Source organism: Ochotona princeps, chromosome 23 (assembly GCF_030435755.1).
Source record: "Ochotona princeps isolate mOchPri1 chromosome 23, mOchPri1.hap1, whole genome shotgun sequence".
Classification (NCBI taxonomy): domain Eukaryota; kingdom Metazoa; phylum Chordata; class Mammalia; order Lagomorpha; family Ochotonidae; genus Ochotona; species Ochotona princeps.
Genome location: NC_080854.1, coordinates 4,346,937 through 4,370,621, shown reverse-complemented (window position 1 = coordinate 4,370,621; position 23,685 = coordinate 4,346,937). Strand labels below are relative to the sequence as shown.

At 39.3% G+C, this 23,685-nt stretch overlaps 1 protein-coding gene across 9 annotated transcripts in view; it reads left to right on the top strand.

The window, feature by feature from the left end:
- ERBIN (erbb2 interacting protein) overlaps nt 1-23,685 on the top strand; it is a 96,316-nt gene that overhangs the window by 36,449 nt on the left and 36,182 nt on the right. For all 9 annotated transcript variants that reach the window (XM_058680175.1, XM_058680178.1, XM_058680176.1 and 6 more), the window contains exons 5-15: nt 2,178-2,256; nt 2,973-3,062; nt 4,027-4,083; nt 5,172-5,235; nt 7,576-7,650; nt 9,038-9,182; nt 10,661-10,733; nt 11,259-11,388; nt 11,923-12,038; nt 13,768-13,837; nt 23,485-23,584. In XM_058680175.1, the coding sequence (XP_058536158.1) occupies nt 2,178-2,256; nt 2,973-3,062; nt 4,027-4,083; nt 5,172-5,235; nt 7,576-7,650; nt 9,038-9,182; nt 10,661-10,733; nt 11,259-11,388; nt 11,923-12,038; nt 13,768-13,837; nt 23,485-23,584 (999 nt within the window). The remainder of the gene's footprint in view (nt 1-2,177; nt 2,257-2,972; nt 3,063-4,026; nt 4,084-5,171; nt 5,236-7,575; nt 7,651-9,037; nt 9,183-10,660; nt 10,734-11,258; nt 11,389-11,922; nt 12,039-13,767; nt 13,838-23,484; nt 23,585-23,685) is intronic.

Sequence of the window (23,685 nt, the reverse complement as noted above, 5' to 3'; positions counted from 1 at the left end):
TTCCAGCTCTAGTTTCCTGCTAATATGCACAATTTGGAGACACCAAATATCACACTATGCCATTTATAACTAGGGGATTCTATATTTTAGAAGGATGCCAGAGGCACATAGCAGAGTAATGATGATCCATTTAGTAAATGAAAATGAGAAAACTGATTATTCACATGCTGAAGATTGAAACGACCTATACCTTTGACATGCACCATGTTAGGCAACCTTTTGTCTATCAAGGATCATTTGGGTGTTTATAATGTCATTTGCAAGCCACATAAACTTATAAACTCAAGCTGCTATAAACTACTGTAGGTTTTTGAATTTTGAATCCTGCCTGTGTTAACTTTGGCCTTGGGCCTTATGTGGTTCGCAGGCTGGGTATTGCTCATCCCATACAAAAACGAAAATACAATCAGCAGTCTGTAAATTAAAAACTGCTGAAATAAAGCAGTAACGCCATGCTTCAACACACTGGTTTAGGAAATTATTTTTTAAGGTTAGACCCCAAAAGCATAAACAACAAAAACTAGAAACGTGGGTATTGTAGCAAAGTAAGAAGCTTCTGCGCATCAGAATAAAGAGACAACCTTCAGAATAAGAAGGAGTATTTGTGAGTTATTAGTATGACAGAGGATTTGTTTCCAGAATGAGGAACTCGAGGAGTGGGCATCTGGCGTGGCGGTGAAGCCACTGCTCCACTGGGGGCACCTACATCTTACATTGCAGAGTTTCTGGTTTCCCCCAAGCTCTGCTTGCAGTCCAGCTGATGTGCAACCTGGGATGCAGCTGGCCATGGTTCAGGTAGTTCGGTCCTCGCCCCATGTAAGGGAGATCGTGGTAACATTCCAGGTTCTTCACCTTGGCCACACCTGACCCTGGCAGTTGCAGGCGTTTGGGGAGTGAGCCAACAGACAAAAGGTCTCTATCCCTTTAAATAAGTAAAATAGAATTTTTTTTTTAAATATGTATATTGTCTAAAAAATAATCCGTATGTATATGTATTTTAAATGCTTGGAGTTTCATTAGCCAGTAAAGAAATACCAGAACCAGATACCGTTCGACCATGGTTAGAATGGCTATAATTAAGTGGAAAATAAAGGGTGGTGCTGGTATGGTAGAACAGCAGAGGCTGCCTGCCACCTGCGGTGCTGGCGGTAGCACCGGTTGTGCAGGTGGTCCAGCTCCCTGAGTGTGCCTCGGGAGGCAGCAGAAGATGGCCCGGGTGCTTTGGCTCCACCCACGTGGGGGAGGTGCAGTGGAGCTCCTGGCCTCGTCTTTGCTCAGCCCTTCCTGTCCACGCCAGTTGTGACGTGATCAGTAGATGGAGTATCTCTATAACTGCTTTGAAACAAGCGATTAAAAACAAATGAAATTAAAAGACTGAGAAGGATGTGAAGAAATATCTCTTATATACTGTTGATGGCAGTAAAAGTTGTTACTAATTACAGACAACAGTGCGAAGGCTTCTCAACAAACTGAAATAAATACCATCATAACATCAGCTGTCCCATTCCTGGGTGTCTATGTTAAAAAAATCAAAAAGCAAAAGAAATGGAGTGGGCATATAAAAAAAAATATTTGCACTCTCTTTATTGCAGCACTGTTTGTAGTAGCCAACACATGAAATCACTCTAGAGGCCCATCAAAAGATGAATTGATAGAAAAAAAATAGTGTATGGGTATTATTCAGCCATGAAGAATGAAAGAATAAAAGTGGATGGAACTAAAAGATATGTTAAATAAACCAGGCACAGAAAGTAAAACAGCACATGTTCCTTGACTTTTAGAGGGTGAGTAAAATGTTGATCTGAGTGCAGAATAGGCAGGCTAGAAAACAGCACATGTTCCTTGACTTGTAGAGGCGGAGTAAGATGTTGATCTGAGTGCAGAATAGGCAGGCTAGATAATGCACACCGAAACACAGACAGAAGCAGCAGATTCTTACGTTCTTACGTGAGAATGGAGTGACTGCAGTTAACAGGAGCTTAAGTAGTAGCTGTTTTGTAAAGAACTGGAAAAGGGCCTCATCGGCTTCAGGAATAAACAAATGACAAATGGTGGTGGTGTTTAATTCCTGTTCAGTTGCAATTGACTTTGGCATCTGTAATATATATGCTAATTGATATTATTGTCATTGTTTGGGCTTTGTTCTAGTCTTAGTTTGTTCATTGTTCGTTTTCTAGGAATACAAGAGTTTCCAGAAAATATAAAAAATTGTAAAGTTTTGACAGTTGTGGAAGCCAGTGTCAACCCTATTTCCAAGTAAGTTCTTCTCATTCAAATTAGTTACTTTTGTAATAGCAGTTGTAAAACAGCAAGAAACTATTGCTCAACATTTTAATGAGAAATTTCTATCAGTTTTAAGTTCATACAAAATTTCAGTTGAGTGAATAAAAGGATCCTTTATAAGTAATCTTTCTGGCCTCATATATTGCAAGCATAAAATTTACCCCTGGTTTTGCTCCATCTGTCACAGATAGGCAATGAGACTGGAAAATGGGACTGGAATCCACGTTTCCTTACCCAGAGTTATTTGCACAATATAAGAAATGCTTCGCCTTCGAATAAGAGTCAATGACAAGTTCAGACTTGAGAAAAATAAACTGAAAGATCAGGAAGGCAAAATGACTAAAGAAAAAACAAACCAAGTGGTTGATTTCATCATATTCCACAACTTTGGTCTTTAAACAAAATTTTCCTGGCACCAAATTGTGCAGAAATGGAATGGTGATAGGAAAGGTGAATTAAATCCAGTGTAGCTAACTGTAACTGAGCTGAATGTTGAATTCAACTTTCAATGTTCTAGTATTCTGTTTCTAAGCAGATGGAAGATGAGCAGTGTGAAGTAGAGGAGTACATGAGTTACAAGTTTGTTATGTTGTGCTTCGTGAGGAGTTTTGTACTTGTTTAACTTCAGAATAAATATATAAAGGTGATATTTGAAGATACTGCTATTAATTCTGGTATATATTATCTAGGCTGCCTGATGGATTTTCTCAGCTGTTAAACCTAACCCAGTTGTATCTGAATGATGCTTTCCTTGAGTTCTTGCCAGCTAATTTTGGCAGGTGAGTTACAGTTAGTCCTTGTAAAGTTTGCAAGCCTACAAGCTGCTTTAGTAAAACTCAATTATAATTTCATGTGTCTGCTTTTGTAATTATTTTGGGCTATTGAGATGTTTGTAGATTTTTTGGATCTTGTTATTTTGAGTTTAACCTTATTTTCAAAAGTAAACAGTTACATGAGAGTTTAAGATTTAAATTTTTTTTTACAATTAGCAAAAATCAAAGGTTTAATTTCTGTAAATTTATAATATTAAATGCTATTTTCTTAGCAGTTATCATATTCTACAATAATTTTAAAATGGTTTTTCTGTCTTCCTCACTGGTATTCAAATTCTTAAGAATAAATCACTTTTGGAATCTACGTCTATTCCTTTCTAAGTGTCTGAATGATTTTTTTTTAAAACAAGCAGATGAATAAATAATAGGTGTCAGGTTATTGTTGAATTTAATTACTAGAGGAAGTGCTGTCCAACCAAATGTGAATTTTATAATTATATTTTCTCTGAAAATAACTCGTGTACTTTGTTGAGTTCTCTTTTGTTTCTGGGATTTGTATCCCTTACCTTGCTTACTTTCTTTAGCTTTAGTAGTGTGTATAGCATAGAAAGGCCAGGAGTTCTCCTCTTTGCTTTTCCCTTTTTTTGTCTCACAGCTGTGCTCTGGAGTTGGCGTGTTCATATCTAACCTGCCAACACTTGACAGTTTTCTTAGATGTTCAGGGAGAAAGGCATGAGTTGCTTCAGGCTGGCATGCCCTTAGGTCTGGGCTAGAAGTGTTTACCTGCCTCTCCCCTGCTTCCTGAACCCGCACCCAGAATTAGGAAGAGCACCAAGAGTCTTCCTTTTTCATTTTCCTGTATTCCTCTGTCATTTTAAATTTACTGGTATGCGCATAATAGACAATATCAAAAGTTAATTCGTGCTTTGTAATACCTTGTCTTTGTCATACATATTTGATTTTTTTCCAGATTAACTAAACTCCAGATATTAGAACTCAGAGAAAACCAGTTGAAAATGTTGCCTAAGTAAGTGAAGTTTATGATTTGAAATGTGACCACCAGTCATTTGTAAGAACTAACGTTTGCTGTCATTTTATTACAATCAATAGTGTTAATTATTAAAAACAGGTGTATCTATTGTTGATGTGTAACATGGTATTGCATTAATAGTAATTCCATAGCTGTCAATTAGATAGGCTTTTCTCTCATGAAAATCAATAGAATATGCCCACTCCCCACCTGAGTCCCAAATAGAGATCCTGTTAGAGCAGTTCATACACTCTTTCTTTGAAGCCTGATAACTTAGTATCAGGTTTTCTAGTATACTGCATATTAGAAATGGGGTAAATAATCCCTTCCTATCAAGCTAACATCAGGGAGCCATGGCTCGGGCCAGCACCATGGTTCTACTGGCTAATCCTCTGCCTGGAAGCACCAGCATCCTAGTCGAGTCCCAGCAGCTCCACTTCCCATCCAGCTCCCTGCCTGTGGCCTGGGAAAGCAGTCGAGGATGGCCCAAAGCCTTGGGGCCCTGCATCCGCATGGGAGACCCAGAAGAATCTCTTGTTTCCTGGCTTTGGATGGGCTTTTTCCTGGCAATTTGGGATACTTGGGGATTGAGCCAGTAGATGGAAGATCTCTCTCTGTCTCTCCCTCTCTGTAATTCTGACTTCCCAATAAAAAAAATAAAACTTAAAAAAAAAAACCAAAGAAATTGGTGGGTCAAAAGGTGAAGATATTGATTCTGTTTTCTCTGAGTTAGGAAGCTTTCATTGCTCTAAGGATGAGGGAATCTTTCCAAGGTCCACTGGCTGACATAATCCACCTCAGAGTATCCACTCTCCCAGCTACTTACCAATAAAAATGCAAAGCCTAAAGAGAAACCAAAATTAAGGGATAATTGCCAGCTAATTTTGTCTAGAAATTAAATTCAACTTTTCTTACTGTTCTTAGAAAATGAATGCTTTTACATTTTTAATTTATATGTGAAAGCCTTCATATAGTTTTATTATTATACAGTACAAAAGAATGTTTTAAGCTATGAAACTTGAAAGCTTCCTTGTGATTTATATTACTGCATAATTAATTCTTTGATTTTTCTCCATTGTACATAGAACTATGAATAGACTGACCCAGCTGGAAAGACTGGATTTAGGCAGTAATGAATTCACAGAAGTGGTAAGTTGATCAATCCAGTTTAGGTTTATATTTGATTGAGGACAAATGTGATCATTATAATGTGAAAGCACTTCAGAAAGTCCGTGGAAATGAAATTCTAATATAATTTATTCTGTCTGGTCTGTGAGTTGTTTGAAATCCATGCATGATTATTTTCTAATTTCATTTTTCATAAACCTTATAAGACACCCCCTCATATTTCTCATAAGAATTGGATGAAAGTATATTGTATTAAAGGTAGGATTGCCAAGTTCTTAAGCAAAAATGCACAGAAAAACTAGGCAGCAAAATATAGCAGGAATGGTAACAAAATGTTAAATTAACGAGGTGTCTATGAAAGAGACATCTAATTGTTTTTTAGCAGAAGAAGTAAACATGTTGAGGGATTCCAGTTGAAAAATAATCAGTCTAGATTGCAGCATAGATAGAACAGAGCCCATTCAGAATAACTCCCTGTGATACGGCCTAATTGATTCCGTGATAGGATACGTCATAGCTGATGGGAGTCATTGAATGAGATGTCTTACTGTGCTTATGTTCTGTGTGCTGGGTGGATGATGAGAATACATGAGGACAGGAGTACGGAAGCAGTTTCTTGAATTGGGTGTGTTTGGGGGAATTTTATTGCACGGAATAAACTACATTCTTTGCTTCCTAAATTGTTACTATTGTACTTTTTTCAACATTCATTTTATACATTGTTCTGTTCCATTTTATGTACAAAGTCTCAGTAATTGCTAATTTTATGAATCTAGCAAGCTTTCAGTCACAATTTTTCTACCATTTTAGTCTTCCAAAATTATACAACTTTTGAATAACTTACTGATAGAAGTACAATGAAGCACCAAAAACAAAAGTTTCTTTTAATCCAAGGTGTTTCTGGAATTCATACCTGTATTTGTATGTTGATCCTCAATCTGATCATAAATATTCTTGTTACTGTGGTGGCCTGATGGGAGGTGGTCTGTTGCAGCTGTGTGACTATTGGCTGCCCGTGGATTTGTGCTGGGACAGATACTAGCTTGGAGACATTTGAATCTTCAGCCGGGAAGGCGCACCAAAAGGGAAAATTTTGCCTGACTTCCAACATTTTACCAAAACGCTTGGATTAATTTTTAGTGATTATTAACAGTCTTCTGATGCCTAGAGATTGTATTGCTTGTACAAATGACAGAATATTGTTATCATCTGGTTCTGCCTTTAATCATCTACCTTTCCCTGTGATTGGATATGCCAAATGTGTGTGGATTTTATTTTTTATAAATGTCACCAAGAAATATCTTTGTGATTTAGTTTCCTATTTTTTTAAAGATTTATTTATTTTTTTTGGAAAGTCAGATACACAGAGAGGAGAGACAGAGAGGAAGATCTTCTGTCTGCTGATTCACTCCCCAAGTGAGCCACAACAGCTGGAGCTGCACCGATCCAAAGCCAGGAGCCTGGAGCCTCTTCTATGTCTCCCGCATGGGTACAGGGTCCCAACGCTTTAGGCTGTCCTCGATTGCTTTCCCAGGCCACAAACAGGGAGCTAGAAGGGGGGTGGGGCTGCCGGCATTAGAACCAGTGTCAATAAGGGATCCCGGCACGTGCAAGATGAGGACTTTAGCCACTAGGCTACCATACTGGACCCTATTTTCTTGATATTTTTAAAAGCTACTTTTTTTCCATTTATTTGATAATAAATGAGAATGTATTTCTTGTATGTTTGCTAGTTGTGAGACTTTTAAAAAAATTAATTGCGTAGTGCCTGGCGTGATAGCATAGTGGTTAAGGTCCTCGCCTTGAGCGCCCAGGATCCCATATGGTCACTGGTTATAATCCGGGCAGCCCTGCTTTGCATCCAGTTCCCTGCTTGTGGCCTGGGAAAGCAGTTGAGAACGGCCCAAAGCTTTGGGACTCTGCACCTGTGTGGGAGACCCGGAAGAGCTCCTGGCTCCTGGCTTCAGATTGGCTCAGCTGCAGTTGTTGCACTCAGTTGGGGAATGAACCATCAGATGGAAGATCTTTCTCTCTGTCTCCTCTCTGTATATCTGCCTTTCCAATAAAAATAAATAAATCTTCACAAAAAATTAATTGCATGAATATTTAACTCTGTTGTGTAATTTAAGATTATTTGAGTTTAATGTAATCTACTTTTACGAAATGTCTGCATTTGCTTTCTTCCTTAATGGTGTTATTTATAATTAGAATGCAGTGGGAAGGCTTATATTCTGGCTCTTCTTACCCACTACCCTTTTATTTGGTGTATTGAAACCAAGCTTGTTAGAGATTCCCAGGGCTTCTGTTGCCAAATCAAGACATTCTTATAATTAATTGGGTTTCCTCCTCTTGTCCAAACAGCCTGAAGTTCTTGAGCAACTAAGTGGATTGAAAGAATTTTGGATGGATGGTAATAGACTGACTTTTATTCCAGGGGTATGTGTATGAAATTTTTAATGGTTTCACTTCTGTTTCTCCTTTGAAGTTTTACAAGTTCTGTATCTCAAAATTAGTTTTAATAGTGAAAAAATTTTATGGAGAAGCAAATTATACTTTTTTAAAATTAGAGCACATTTTTATTGAAATCAAATTCTCATTAGAAACTTTAGTGTGAGATAGTTCCTTTTTGAATGTTTATTTATTTGAAAGGCAAAAAAAAAAGGAAAAAGTCACGGAGGGCGCGAGTGTCTCCTCCCATGCCCACGGTAGATAGGCTGAGGCCAGGAGCGCAGAGCTAGAGCCTTCCCCGTCACATTACCAATGGAGTAGCCAGGACTGGACCAGCACTCCAGTCTGGTATCGGCACCCCCAGCAGTGACTGACATACTGTGCTATGATGGCCACCCTATGGGAGTGTGCGTTTAAAAAAAGAAGTTTAGGTGTTTGGAAGGCAGAGTGACAAAGAGTTGTCTTTTATTCCCTTCTCCACGCCAGGTGCTCAAAACTGCTGCAGGTAGGCCAGGTGAGAGCCGGGGCTGAGAATGGCCGCTGCATCCCCGGAGTGGCAGGAACCCAGGCACTGGGCGGTGCCTGCTGCCTCCCAGACAGCTGCAGCCGCACGGTGATGCTGGAGTAACCACACTGGAACAGGGTGCTCTGCCATGGGACAGGGTTTCCCAAGCAGTGGCTTAATTCGCTATGCCACAATGGCTTCACTTGCAGTTTTTTAATGCCGTGGAATGTGTCATTCTCAGATGTACAGACTCATTTCCATGCTGATTCAGTTTTCCCAGGGAATTTGTAAACTTCTGAGTATTTTCCATTGACTTTCTGTCTCACAGGCTCACAAATTATGTTTCTACATCTAAAGAACCTACAAAACACTCCCATACCCGTAAGAGGACATAAGCAGCTGATGCCCCTCCCTAGGTTCAAATGAATGGGAGTTCTATGACTTGTTTTAGTATTTTAAAAAAATATGTATTCACTTGAAAGAATTATTGACAGGTAGAGACAGATGTTCCATTTGCCGAGTCATTCAGCAGAGCTGAGCTGGTTTGAAGCCAGGAGCCAGAGGCTTATTCAGAGTCTCCCACATGAGTGGAGCTTTGTCAAGCCACTAGCGAGGAGCCAGATGGGAGGTGGGGCAGCTGGGACTGGTACCCATGTGGGTTGCTGGCAGTGCAAGTGGAGGTTTAGTTTGCTAGGCCATTGTGCCAGCCTAACTCTTCTGTCAGCTAGCATTTGAAAACATTTTCTAAATAGTTTTTCTCATATTAGCATTTAATTATGCATGGAAACTTGATATTAGATTGGATATCTCAACTCTTTCACAGTTTGATTGATGTTAATTCAGTTACTGTATTTTCTTCATCACTTACAGTTTATTGGTAGTTTGAAACAGCTCACGTATTTGGATGTTTCTAAGAATAATATTGAAATGATTGAAGAAGGGATTTCAGCATGTGAGAGCCTGCAGGATCTCCTGTTATCCAGCAATTCACTTCAGCAACTGCCTGAGACGATTGGTTGGTATTGCCTTCAAATTCATGTCATTTTTTTTTTTAAAGATTTTATTATTATTGGAAAGCCGGATATACAGAGAGGAGGAGAGACAGAGAGGAAGATCTTCCATCCGATGTTTCACTCCCCAAGTGAGCCGCAACGGGCCGGTGCGCGCCGATCCGATGCCAGGAATCTGGAACCTCTTCCGGGTCTCCCACGCGGGTGCAGGGTCCCAAAGCTTTGGGCCGTCCTCGACTGCTTTCCCAGGCCACAAGCAGGGAGTTGGATGGGAAGTGGAGCTGCCGGGATTAGAACCGGCGCCCATATGGGATCCCGGGGCTTTCAAGGCGAGGACTTTAGCCGCTAGGCTACTGGGCCGGGCCCTAAATTCATGTAATTCTTAATAAATAAAATAGGTGGAAAATTTATTCCATCTGATCTCCATTTTCTAAATCTGTTACAAGGTAGGAAGGTGGGGTAGGAGTCAGAGGCAGGTGTTCCACCCAGCAGCATCTTTACCACTAGGCCAGATCCCCCAGAATGGAACTAGTTTGACAATAAGATCAGCCATTTTAATCCTGGTGTCTTCGTGATATTTTACTTAAAATCAAAACATTGTCTTCTGAATTTCCTAGTTATTTTACCTAAGGCATATTTCACAAACCCACCAGGCTTTACTCTACCCTGATTTAATCAAAGCTTTATTTTGGCTTTTTGCTTGTTTGTTTGATGATCTTTACATAGTTGATTAGGGCTCAAAGGGTCATAGTTGATTAGGAAAGTGTGTATGATAAGGAGAAAGCTCCACTCACCCTCCCAGGCATCCGAGGGTCCCAATGGGGGCATGCTTGGAGGGCACTTCTCGAGTGGTTTCAATGGTTCAGCTGTTGTGAATTGCTGCCCATCTTGCCATTCCAGGCATGATGAAGTCTCCTCAAAATCCCCTGGCTGACATAGTCCACCTTAGCGTCTCTACTTGCCCAGATGTTTACTGCCAACACTTGGCTGGGGTAGTTGATCAGTTTGTTTTTAGATTAAACTATATTTAGATAAATATTTTTAGATTAAAATATATTCTGTTGTTTTAGTATTTAATATGTATAGAATATTCCACATACCCATATCAACTACCTGCATTAAGTCATTGTTTTTAATCCTCTGTTATAGCAAGTTTGTCTTGTATGTATTCTCTGTACCATATATTTTTTTAGGAGCAGGGTTACAGGAATGAACAACCCAGACCAAAGACCAAAGCTCCTTACTCCCAGGAAGCTCACATTTTCGTGGTGGTTAATAGTTCTATACTGTATTCGTTGATAATGTGAGTGAAAATTGAAAATAAAATTAGGGAACTATAGAGTGAATGGGATTGGGGATAGTGTCTCAATTTTATTGATTAAGATGGTTCTTTATAATTTATAGATCAAATAAAATGTGTCTTACATTAATTGCTACTAGACTCGTGGTTTTAGCTGAAAAATTACATATTTTCTCTCAATAGGTTCATTGAAGAATGTAACAACTCTCAAAATAGATGAAAACCAGTTAATGTATTTACCAGACTCTATAGGAGGGTAAGCTTTGATTTCAACATGCTTATTCAGATATTCACATATATGGTTTGTATAGATCCCACAAATAGAATAATTGTTTATGTGTTTTATTTAGTTATTTAAAAGTGTAGTGCCAGAGACAGAAGAAGAGGTTAAGAGAAGGATGTATCTGCTGATTTACTCCCCTAATGGGCACAGTAGACAGGACTGCATCAGGCTGACACAAGGAAGCAGGAACTCCGCCCTGTCTCCTGTGCGGATTTTAGGGTCCCTCTTACTCAGACCATCTGCCACTCGCTTCCCAGGCACATTAGCAGGAAACCATAATAGAAGAGAGTGGCAAGGACTCAGAATGGCACTGCAGTCTGGGATGGCAGAGGGCTAACCCTCTTAGAACAACACATTGCAGGCCCTAGCCTGTTTTTGGTGAAGTAGAGCTCTGTTAAATTTCACTAGGTTAGTCAAGTTCAGATGTTTATATGTTCTCATATTTTAGGATATATAAAGGAAACATTTTTTGTAATGTGTGTATTTTTTCAATTAAAGGTTGATATCGGTAGAAGAACTGGATTGTAGTTTCAATGAAGTTGAAGCTTTGCCTTCGTCTATTGGACAGCTTACTAACATGAGAACTTTTGCTGCAGATCACAATTACTTACAGCAGTTACCCCCAGAGGTACGATAGTTTACATTTGGTTTGGATTTTTAGCTTCACTTTTTTCTAATGATCTTTATTATAGGCTATCTTATATGATGTAATCTATTTCTTGCTTTTTTTTTTTTTCTTTAGATTTTATTTTTGATGGTGCTTACATAGTTGGTTAGGGTGGGAAGGGTCAAGGATTGGGTGTAAATGGGTGAGACCTTTGTTTCCACATTTTCTTTTCCTTCTTTCTGTATGGGGGAAAGGAAGAGACAAGGGGAAAAGCCGCACCCAGCTTCCCGACTGCCTCCGCACCTGTGCCTGGAACAGCTCATTTGTTTTCTTCTGAATTATTGTGTTTTAAAAGTGTAACAAGTTATGTTGATTTGAAAAAAGACATACTTTCCTTTGTACTTGAGAAGTAATCATTAAGAAAGGGAGGAATAAGCACTATTGTTTATATAAATATGAAGAGCATTTTAATAGTTTCCAAAAATGATGTGATTCATGTGTTGATTAACCTATAAGTGAAATTTTTGACCTGCTAATTTGTCTTTTCCTTTTCAGATTGGAAACTGGAAAAATATAACTGTGTTGTTTCTTCATTCTAATAAACTTGAGCTACTTCCAGAGGAAATGGGTGATATGCAGAAATTAAAAGTCATTAATTTAAGTGACAATAGGTTTGTTCATTCTATATTTATCAATAGCTTTATGGAAAACATCGATACAGTGAAATTAAAGTTAACTGTGATTTGTGACAGAATAGTTTATACCTTTTTTTTTTTAAGATTTATTTGTTTTCCTTGAAAGAGAGAAACAGAGACAGACATAAAAGTCTTTAATCTGCTGGTTTGTTCCTCAGTTGGTTACAAAAGCCAGAGATGTGATGACCTGAAGCTGTGAGCCAGGAGCTCTAGATCTGTCACCTGGGTACAGGGAACCAGGACATTGGGCCATCCTGTGCTGGTCTCCCAGGCCGTTAACAGGGAACTGGGTCAAGTGGAGCAGCCGACTAGAACACTGTACATATGGAACCTGAAACCACAGTGAGAGGATTATCCTGTTACACCACCGTGCCCGCCCCAATTCTTTTAAAATATGCATTTGTTTCATAGAATGAGCTAATTTATGTAATATGAATTATCACGCTATAGTTGTCACTGTTCGTTTAGGTACACTTAGCTATTAAAACTTTTATTCTCTCCACATAATGATCTTTTTTTACTTGAGAAAAAAGTAAAATCTTCAAAAAGTAGCCTTTGCATCTAACCCATTGCTTTTACTTCTCACTCACATAGCTTAGGCAGCAAAGCAGAACCAGATAGAGAACAAAATGATGGCCAGGGATGCTAAATTAAACAATACTGTAAGATACTAATGGAATACATACTGTTTCCATAGGAATACTGATGATGACCAAACAGTATTTGTATAGTGTTCCTCTGTTGTATTTTTATATTATCTTAACCAAGTCTTCAAAACAATGCTATTTAATAATACGGCAGGTATTCCCATGTTATCTAGGAGAAATTCAGGACTCATATTTAGGGTGAATCCCATAGCTTGTATGGTAGAGTTTTTATTTAAACCAAGTTTTCTTACTGCAGTATTTTGACTGCTAAATATTACTTTAAAAAGCCGCTGTTTTCTTACTGATCAATTTTTGTTCATACTTCTTACTGACAAATTGTGTTGAAACACACTGAAAACAATAGGTAGAAGGTATTAAATAGAGTACTGTTTAATTTAGTATTAGATGATTATTTGTTATTTTGTTTTTGCTCCTTATCCTAGACTAGTCTTTGTTTCTGAAGTACTAGCTCAGATAAATGTAGAGCAGTGTGATGTTTATAATGGTCACTGAAAGTACTTTTTGTAACAGTTTGTTCCCTCTGAATACAAACCGCAAGCTAAAACAGTTTACAAGACATATCCTAATGCATTCTTGTCTAAGATAAGACCACCTTCTTCTGTTTCTTTTTAAGAATATATGTATTTATACTGAAAAGGCACATCAGATTTATGGTGAGAAGGAAAGATAGAAAGATCCTCAGACCACTGGTTAGTTCTCCAAATGGCAAATGGCCACTACAGCTGGAGCTTCTGGGTCTTCCATGTGATTGCAGGGTCCCAAGGCTTCGGCCATGTACTGCTTTCTTCAGCAGAATCCAGGAGCAAGTCACGTTTTCTTGCCCACTGGATTGCTTTGAATGAAGATTTCTTTGGTGAAATTAGATTTTAAGACTAGATTGTATTTTGTCTTATATCCATACAAAAGCCTGTATTGGACTTTTCTTCTCTTTTTTTATCCCAGTTTCACATGCAACTTTGAATCTTATTTCAGACCATTAATTAGATTTAGCTCTCATTGATTTTACAATTTGTTACTATTTTTTTATATTCCTGCAGGTTAAAGAATTTGCCCTTTAGCTTTACAAAACTACAGCAGTTGACTGCTATGTGGCTCTCAGATAATCAGGTGGGTTTTCTGATTTTGGAAATTACTTTAATTTTCTTTGTGTTATGTGATTGGGTACCGTAATTTACATTGGGCCATTTAAGATCAACTACACACTGGTACATATAGTTGTATTATGTATGAAAGATCTTCAGAGAATTCATGGAAAACATGTATTATGAGAAAACTATGCACAAACTTCAATTTTTTTCTTTTTTGCACTGAAATAAACTCATACTAGTTTTTTGTAACATGGCTGAACAGGATGTGGTTTGAGGCACTAATAGGATAAGACATGAATTGTGATAAAATTGAAGCAATGACAGACTTCAGGTTGGTTGTCAAGCCTGAGTGGAAGAAGTATGAATTGTTGATGCTCTACAAAAAATGTCTGGGACAGTGCCCTAGAGGAAGAAATCTGTGTAAAAATGGGTAGCTTGGTCTAGGTGGAGATTAGACAGTACTGTAATGACAGACCACCCATATCAATTTATGAGGAAAAAATTAATTTTGTTCCCTAATGGAAAGAGATCAATAATTAACAGTAGAAACAAGTATACCAATGCCATATATAGCTCAGTTGTCTTGGTTTCAACAATTCTGGCTGAAAAATTGAAGTGAAGCAGTTCTCTCCAGCTGCAGACAAAGAACAAAACTTTCAATGGAATTTCTAAACAAGTGATATCAAGATTCTAATGCATTTCTTGGAAGAATTTTAACAGAGAAATACTGCTTTGCCAGTACTGTGCTAGAGACAAAGGCCAGTCTTAGCGGTCCTAGCAGGAGGTGGAGGGGGCTGGGTCCGTGCTAGAGCAGCCCAGTTAAGGGCAGAATTGTTGGAAGCAGCTGACGTTGTAGATGGCCAAAAAAATGATGCATTGACTGTTGGAGAGGATTTTGAGATGTAGTAGAAGGTGTTAATTACAGACTGTCTAGGCAGAGTCGAGCGTCCTCCACTGCAGCAGGACTCATGGTGCTCACATCGGACGAGCAGTTTTGTGAGAGTTCTCTTGGGACCCGTTTGGAAGGGAACTTCCTTCTGACACATTTCTCTTCAGTAGCTGCAATAACATGGTTAAATTTCTATTACTCATTTCCTTTGAGATGCACTAAATGGCTGGTTATTTTCATCACTTGCAAAAGTAGGATGTCTTGAATTTGATGGAATTTATATTGAGATGTAAGGTTTAAATTTTTTCTTTTCCTCTTTTGATTACGTTTTTCAAGAAATCATTTGAGATCTCTTATATTTGTAATGAAAGTCTTAATCGTTTTTGTAAAGTAGATCTAAATCTTCGTTTCTTCCAAATCTGTTAGAAGTGTGTAGATTAGCAAATCATTTGATACCCCTCAAATTTTAATAGCAGTCTCATACTTGTCAATTTTTGTGGTGGAACAAATTTTAAATATACTCTCAGCAGTTTACTTGCATAGTCACCTTGCTGCATAATAGCTCTCTTGAGCGTAAACATTCTGTGTAGTAGACATTTTCTACCTTTTCACCAACATGCCCTGGTTTACTCTGCATTCCACGCCAGCTCCTGGTAGCTGCCATTTTACTTAATATTTCTGTGAAATCACCTTTATTAGAATCCACATACAAATAAGATGATGGAATATTTGACTTTCTTTTCCTGGATTGTTTCACTTAATATCCTGTAGGTCCATCCACTGTGTTGCAAATTACATGATTTCCATCTTCTTAAAGACTTAATATTTTACTGCATACCCACATAGATGTATACACACACACACACACACACATTCTTTCTTTATCCATTTATTGTTTGATTATTATTAATACAGCATTGAGTATGAGAGTCTAGATAGCTCTTTCATTGCCTTTGGATAAACATTCAGTATTGGAATTGCTAAATCACATGGAGTTCTATTTCAACTTTTGAAGAATTTGCATATTGTTTTTTCTAGTGACTACTAATTTACATTCCTGTCAGTCATGTGCAAGAAACTTGATGAATTTTTCAAAAGTAAAATATACAAAAATTGAGTAACTGTATAATTTGTCTAAGGATATATATTTTCACTAAGATGGATATCCGCATTTGCTTGGAAATTCTCATGTAGTTTTTTTGGATTACTGAATTATTGCCATTTATCTGTATTTAAGGATTCTCCAGTCTTTAACTGATTCTCCAGTCTTTTTCACCTAACTCACACTGATACCCTAAAACTCTTTAAGTTGATCTCAATGAATAGGTGTAAATCAAACTAGTATTAACTCGTCTGTAATTTTGTACAAACTAGTTTGTGAATTTGGCAAGAAATATTAAAATCATGATATATTTGCTTTATAATTAAAATGTAAACTCTGGTGAATAGGACATATTATTTGTTACATTCTTATTTCCCCTATTTGAGATTTAAATTTGAAATTTTACAACTCATTTCAGAAAACCTTTGTTAGGTACCTGTTTTAAGCCATTTTCTTTTTAAGATATATATATTGTTAATATATGTTCTATATTAATATATATATTACATATATATTTTTTAATGTGAAAGGCAGATTGACCAAAGGAGAGATTGGGGGCCGGGAACGAGAGAACACACTTCCATCAATAGTTCACTCCCCAAGTCACTGCAACAGCAGAAGCTGATCTGGTGTGAAACCCAAAGCAGGGGCTTCTTCCGCGGCCCCGACAGGGCCAAGGCCCGGAAGGCTTCTGGCTCTCCTCCACTGCCTTGCCAGATGATAAGCAGTGAACCAGCTGGGACCTGAACCTGTGCCCATGTGGGATGCTGGGACTGCAGGAGGAAGATTACTTTGCTACTTCACTGTGTCTGCCCCTTTAAATCATTTTGTAACTAAAGTGTGAATGAGGTTTAGGTCCTGGTCTTGAAAAACTCCCAGACTAAATTGGTACAATAATACTTTTTTTTTAAATAAAGATTTATTTGGGCCCGGCGGCATGGCCTAGCGGCTAAAGTCCTCGCCCTTAACGCCCCGGGATCCCATATGGGCGCTGGTTCTAATCCCGGCAGCTCCACTTCCCATCCAGCTCCCTGCTTGTGGCCTGGGAAAGCAGTCGAGGACGGCCCAAAGCTTTGGGACCCTGCACCCGCGTGGGAGACCCGGAAGAGGTTCCTGGTTCCCGGCTTCAGATCGGCATAGCACCGGCCTGTTGCGGCTCACTTGGGGAGTGAATCATCGGATGGAAGATCTTCCTCTCTGTCTCTCCTCCTCTCTGTATATCCGGCTTTCCAATAATAATAAATCTTTAAAAAAATTTATTTTTAACACTCTTGTGGACAGATTAAAGGTGCCAAATTAGGCTGCCTGGCTCATGTTAGTGAGATTGTTTAGTTTGTGCTATAATTTCTTCTGACTTTGTGTTCTTTCATTTTCCCCCCACTTTCCTCTTGGTAATTGTGTTAGATCAGAAATTGGTAAGATCTTTCTCAAAAAAGTATTTAGTAAAACATTCCAGATGTGACTGATGACCATTATAGTAGGAAACCTTAATTTTTCTATAAAAATGCGAAGTGTAGGGCCCGGCGGCGTGGCCTAGCGGCTAAAGTCCTCGCCTTGAAAGCCCCGGGATCCCATATGGGCGCCGGTTCTAATCCCGGCAGCTCCACTTCCCATCCAGCTCCCTGCTTGTGGCCTGGGAAAGCAGTCGAGGACGGCCCAAAGATTTGGGACCCTGCACCCGCGTGGGAGACCCGGAAGAGGTTCCTGGTCCCAGCATCGGATTGGCGCGTACCAGCCCGTTGCGGCTCACTTGGGGAGTGAAACATCGGATGGAAGATCTTCCTCTCTGTCTCTCCTCCTCTCTGTATATCCGGCTTTCCAATAACAATAAAATCTTTAAAAAAAAAAAAAAAAATGCGAAGTGTAGGTTTGAAAATTTGCAAAAGAAGTTTGATTATGAATTATGAAAATGTCTCAGTCTCTGCAGTACATATAGTAATTGGAGTCTCTGGAGGCATAAGTAGAACAATTATTAATTTATTCTTTTCATTTTGTGATTCTCACTAACCATTTCTTGAATTACTACTATGTGCCTACCCATGTGAGGTGAAGGAAACAGTGGTATTTAGAAAGACAGTTTAATGTAATATGGCATAGGCATATATATATATATATATATACATACTAAGATTAGACTTTGAGATTCCCAGATAACTGGGGCATATTCTTCAAATCAGGAAATTCCTGCAGTCGATGCCTGACGGTCTCTGAAGGGGAAGGAAGACTGGACAAAGGGCCTCAGTGCTTGAACTAGGAAGAACACCCTGAGCCTGAGCGGTTAGCTGCAGTGCAGCTCTACAACTGGGTGGTTGTGATTGGAGAGACCTGGGCCTCCATTGACAGTTACATCAGAGCAACATGTATAAAATGTATGTGTGTGCTCAGTCATTTTTATCTGCTGTTAGAATAAGAGGAAGAAGTAATTGTTGTGATAAATGTAGGCTGTGGGATCCAGTCTCACAATTGAACATGCAGATTGTTTTACCGGATTGATGTTTATGACAGGCATTTGGCTGTAGTGTGAAAGATGCCCTTAACAGAAGAGAAGTAGTACCCAGGCATGAAGGCAGGCGTGAATTGTAGGATGTTGCCAATACTACAAGAGGCAGAAAACGTTGGCTTGAACTAACATAATGATACACAGGGCCAGGAAAGAGCAAGTATTTGTATAATCAGTTAAAAGGTCTCATCAATAAAGCATATGAATGATGCATGTATATGACAAGAAAGAGTGAAAGATGAATGCTAGAAAATTGCTTGGGTGACTGAAGTAATTCTGTCATTAGCAAGAAAGGGAATCACAGGAAAAGAAATACATTTATGGGAAAGTGTTGACTTCAATAAATATATAGTTTTAAAAATTTCAATTGTAAAGCAAAGTTAGGAGGAAAATGGCTTCACTGGCCAGGGCTGGGCCATGCCACAGCCAGGAGCCTGGAACTCCACCAGGCCTTTGATGATTAAGCACTTGGAGCAACCTCTGCTTCTTTTCCCAGGTACGTTAGCAAGCAGCTAGACGAGAGGTGGAGTGGCAGGTACCTGACCAGCACCTACCAGGCTGCCAACGTTAAAGGCAGTGGTTTCAATGTGCCACAGCACTGGACCTGGCCCTATTGTCTTAATAACTTCTACTAGAGAATAGTTTAATAGCTTTTATTATTTTATCGGTAGTGATTATGTGAAATACTTTTGAAATGTTAGGGATCGCAGCATCTTGAGGATAAGATTTAAGTGGCAGCTGGATTAGTTACACTTAAAGAGAGCAACCATAGATGTGTGACCAAAACTGCAAATGCTTTTGAGATGTCTGATGAAATACGAAAGATATTCATTATATTTGGCAACTTTTTTTTTACTTAAATTGACTAGGCTGAAGTAATTCTAGATGTATACTTTGAAAATCAAATTGAAGTTGTTTAAGAAGCAACTCGGTGACTGAATCGAGCCATGTGATTTTGACTACTGTGTTCTTGGTCTGATGACAAGGAACAGATGTGGAATACAGATGAAATAGTGTTTAGGGCCAAGTTAAGCAGGGATCTCTAAATGTAAGAGCATATTTAGAGACCGATGGGAAGAGGCTATTTGGCAGTAGTACTCTTATTAGAGTGTAGCATTTTGCATGCTTGTAGCTGTTCTTAAGTTGCCTTGTTTTGGGGGATATTTCTTAAAGTATTCAGAATAAAATTTAAGAAATGTAAAATGAATTCAGTACTCTGTTGAAGTCTTACTGGTTTTCTTTTGTAGTTGTACTTATCAATTGTGTACTATTGAGAAAACATAAAATCGGAATGACTTTGGGCTACAGCTTTGCCATGCCAATCTACAAGAGAAAGATACATCAGATCTTGGTCATTGACTGTGCTTGAAATAAGATAGAGTATGCAGCAAGAATGAAGGCAAAGGCAAGAGCAGATGGTACAGAGAGTGTTGAAACATCCAGGGACTGACAGTCGTAGGTCATCTTAGCGGTTACGGTAGTAACTGAAGGGAGGACTGACAGTCGTAGGTTATCTTAGGGGTTACGGTAGTAACTGAAGGGAGGGCTGACAGTCGTAGGTTATCTTAGGGGTTACGGTAGTAACTGAAGGGAGGGCTGACAGTCGTAGGCTGTCTTAGGGGTTGCGGTAGTAACTGAAGGGAGGGCTGACAGTTGTAGGCTGTCTTAGCGGTTACGGTAGTAACTGAAGGGAGAGCTGCTTTGCTGTCAGTTGTGCTGTCCTGGTTGGCCCTTTCCAGGCACTTCTTTGACCAGTGCCTTGTTTGTTGGAGCTCTTCATGTATTCTAGGCTCTGCTGTTGTTTACTTATACTTCCCCCGAACCCCCCCCCCAAAATATGTTCTCTCCTTATTCCTGACAGTACCTGTGTCTGATTTTCATATTCACATGGATCATTGCCAAGTTAACATTGCTTCCTAGATGTCTGAAGTTCAAGCAGACTAAAACCACCTTCTGGTTCAAACATTTTTCCATTCCTCACCGTGGTAGATTCTATAGCTCAATAAAAAGGGTCTGATGTTTGTGGTTTTCCATATACTTGAATTCATTGCCAAACTGTTGAATCTCAAATATCTGATGTTTGTGTGCTTTACTTTTATTCCCAAGCCCCTTCCCTGTCTTCTTCATTTGAACTTGCACTTTCTAGTAGAGCAGCCAGTAGTGTCATGAGACTGGTCAAAACTGAGTATAGTCTAAGGGTAAAATATACACTGCAGCTTAATGGTTTTATGCAAAGAAAAGTGAATAATCAACATTCGTAAGTGTTATTGTGGTTTTATCTGTTCAGTTACATTTAAATACATTTAACATTAAATTTAATGCATTATCAAAAATCTCATCTCTTGCCTTTTGAAGACATGAGGCTACTAGAAAGAGCAGATTCTCACTTTTGCCTCACGTTGTGGTTCTGTGATACATAGTTCAGTAACGTGTGGTTGGATAGCGCTGACTTAGACTACAGAGATGCCCTCACCCTTACCACCACTGCTTAATCCTTTATCCTGTGAATTCCACTCTGAGCTACTCCATAACAAATAATCCTTTAGTCGTATTCTAGCTCTAAACTGCTTCAAGCCTTTTCATGGGACAGGCATTGACTCTTGCTCTAAGAAGTTACTTGGCATGCCTGCATGCCTTGTCCGGGTGCATGGTTTGCTAGAGGCCTGGCTGTGATCTGGACTCGATTCTGGGAGACAGAGATAGTGCCTGGAGTGGTTAGGCCCCTGCCACCCACATGGGAAGCACAGATTGAGATTCAGCTCCCAGCTTCGGCCTGGCCCGCCCTCCACCCCGGCTGTGGCAGGCATTTGCGAAGCAACCCAGCAGATGGGAGAACCTTGGGTGTTCTGTATTCCTGTGTTTGTCTTTCTTTCTCTCTTCCGTTTCCTTCCTTTCTTTAGAAAAAAAATTTTATAAAGAGTCAAGAATAGGGATTGAATTTATCTTCCTGAAATGCTTGAGACCAGTGTTAGGGCTTTGGGGTTTTTTGCATAAATATAGTGAAATATTTTGGGGATAGGATACAAGTCTGAGCATAAAATTCATGTATGTTCATTATCTACCTGGAAAGCAGTTTTAATCACTATTTTTGGTATACCTGCATTTTTCCTTTATTCGATCCCATGAGGTCAGATACAGAAATTTCAGTTTGTGGAACTGTGTTGGTGCTCTTAAAAGTTCAGATTTTGGGGGCATTTTAGATTTTTGGATTACAGATCCCAGTCTATAGATGGGTGATGTAAAAAGGTAAGTGGGTGATAGGAAAGGTGAGCGAGTGTAGAAGTAAGGTTATATGCTTCACAAGGACAGGACCACAGGTACGGGGTTAGAGAAGTGATGATACAGCGTTGTGAAGTGCCCCCTCCCCCAGCCTCCAGGGGGGGAATGAAGGGTGGGAGAATAGCCAAACTATGTTTGAAGCTTCAGGAAGAACTGGTTTTGGGTAAATAGTAGAATGACTACTTTCATTATTTGTGGATTATCTGCAGACGCAAAGGAAAAATGCTCACAATTTGGATATTGCTCAGTTTGTTTCAGAGCAAAGAGGACACAGAGAAAATGCTTAAGTAAGATTGACTTCCGGGTGTTGGATTCACTCTGGCCCATGCTTGACCTTCGTGGATGTTTATTTGGTTCTGTATGCCTTTTACATTGAAAATCAATAAGTGTTTCTTAAAAAGTCAACAATTAGTAGCAGCTCGGGATTAGCTAGCTGGGCAGTAACCACAAGTGCAGGTCCAAGGAACTGACAGGGTGGCCCAGGAGGGGGACTGGTGGGCCTCTGGAGGCAGCATTACTATTGCTCGGAGTGAATCGAGTGGCAACAAAATTAATTACATAAAAAAGTAAATGATGGTATTGTTAATCACCTAGGGAACAGTCTGAAAAAAAAAGATCCAAAATGATCTGGCTGATGTGACATTTGGTGTCATTAATGGATCAGGAAACGGGAGAGAATTGCTTTAAGCAGTTTTTTAGCTGCTAGCCAGAGTAAATCTTTAGATAATAGACTAAATATTCCAGATGATTTTTCCAAAACCTATTTTGCAACAGGAAGTATAATAAATAAATATTGGGCTGATCAACATGCTTAGTATATGAAAACTTTTAAAAGCTTTTTAAAAGTATTTCAGTGATAATTACAATGTAGCTTGAGTTCAATTTAAATTAAGTACAATTTGTTTTAAAGATTTATTTATTTGTATTGGAAAGGCAGATATACAGAGAGGAGGAAAGACAGAGAGGAAGATCTTCCATTCAGTGATTCACTCCCCAAATGAGGGCAACAGCCGGTGCTGCACCGATCCGAAGCCAGGAGCCAGGAACCTCCCCCAGGTCTCCCATGCGGGTGCAGGGTCCCAAAGCTTTGGGCTGTTCCTCAACTGCCTTCCCAGGCCACAGGCAGGGAGCTGGATGGGAAGGGGGGTTGCCGGGATTAGAACCGGCACCCGTATGGGATCCCGGCACGTTCAAGGCGAGGACTTTAACTGTTATGCTTTCGTGTCAGGCTCAAGTACTTTTTTTTTTTTTTAATCTTTATACGGTTCACAGATGTTACCAGATCTTTATATTTTCAACAACACAGTGCTAACACATTTACAGTATACATTGTGGCACTGTTTGTACACTATATAAAAATTAGATTAGTGGCGTCTTGCAAACTAATCCTCTGCCTATGGCACCAGCACCCCATATGGGCACTGGTTTGAGTTGTAACTCCTCCGTTTTCCATCTAATTCCCAGCTTATGTCTTGGGGAGGCAGCGGAGGATGGTCAGGTCCTCGGACTCTGCACCCACACTGGAGATCAGAGGAAGCTCTTGAGATAGGCTTGAGATGAGCTCAGCTCCAGCCATTGCGGCTGCTTGGGGAGTGAAGCAGCAGAGGGAAGGCCTGCTGCTCCGTCTCCTTTTCTCTTTCTAAAACTCCATCTTTCAAACAGGACTAAATAAATCTTAGACAAAGTTATCTGTCACCGTAGGCATATGTATAGAATAAACATTCGGTTACTTACTATTAATTACTTACTTTACTGTTGAATGTTAGGGATTATTCCTGCAGGTGAAGTCAGCATATAGTCGCTGTGTGTATTTAAATGATACTTATTTAGAGGAATTGCTGGGTACCTGTTTGCTTGCGGGTTATTGAAAATTAAACATTTGTTTTCTTTCCCTAGTCCAAACCCCTGATACCTCTTCAAAAAGAAACTGACTCAGAGACTCAGAAAATGGTGCTTACTAACTACATGTTCCCGCAACAGCCACGAACTGAGGATGGTAGGCATTTCAAGATTTTCTTTCTTTTTAAAAATAAATACTGACGAATCAAAACAAGGATGTGAAGCAAATGTTGTTTCATAAGCTTTTCTAATTTGATA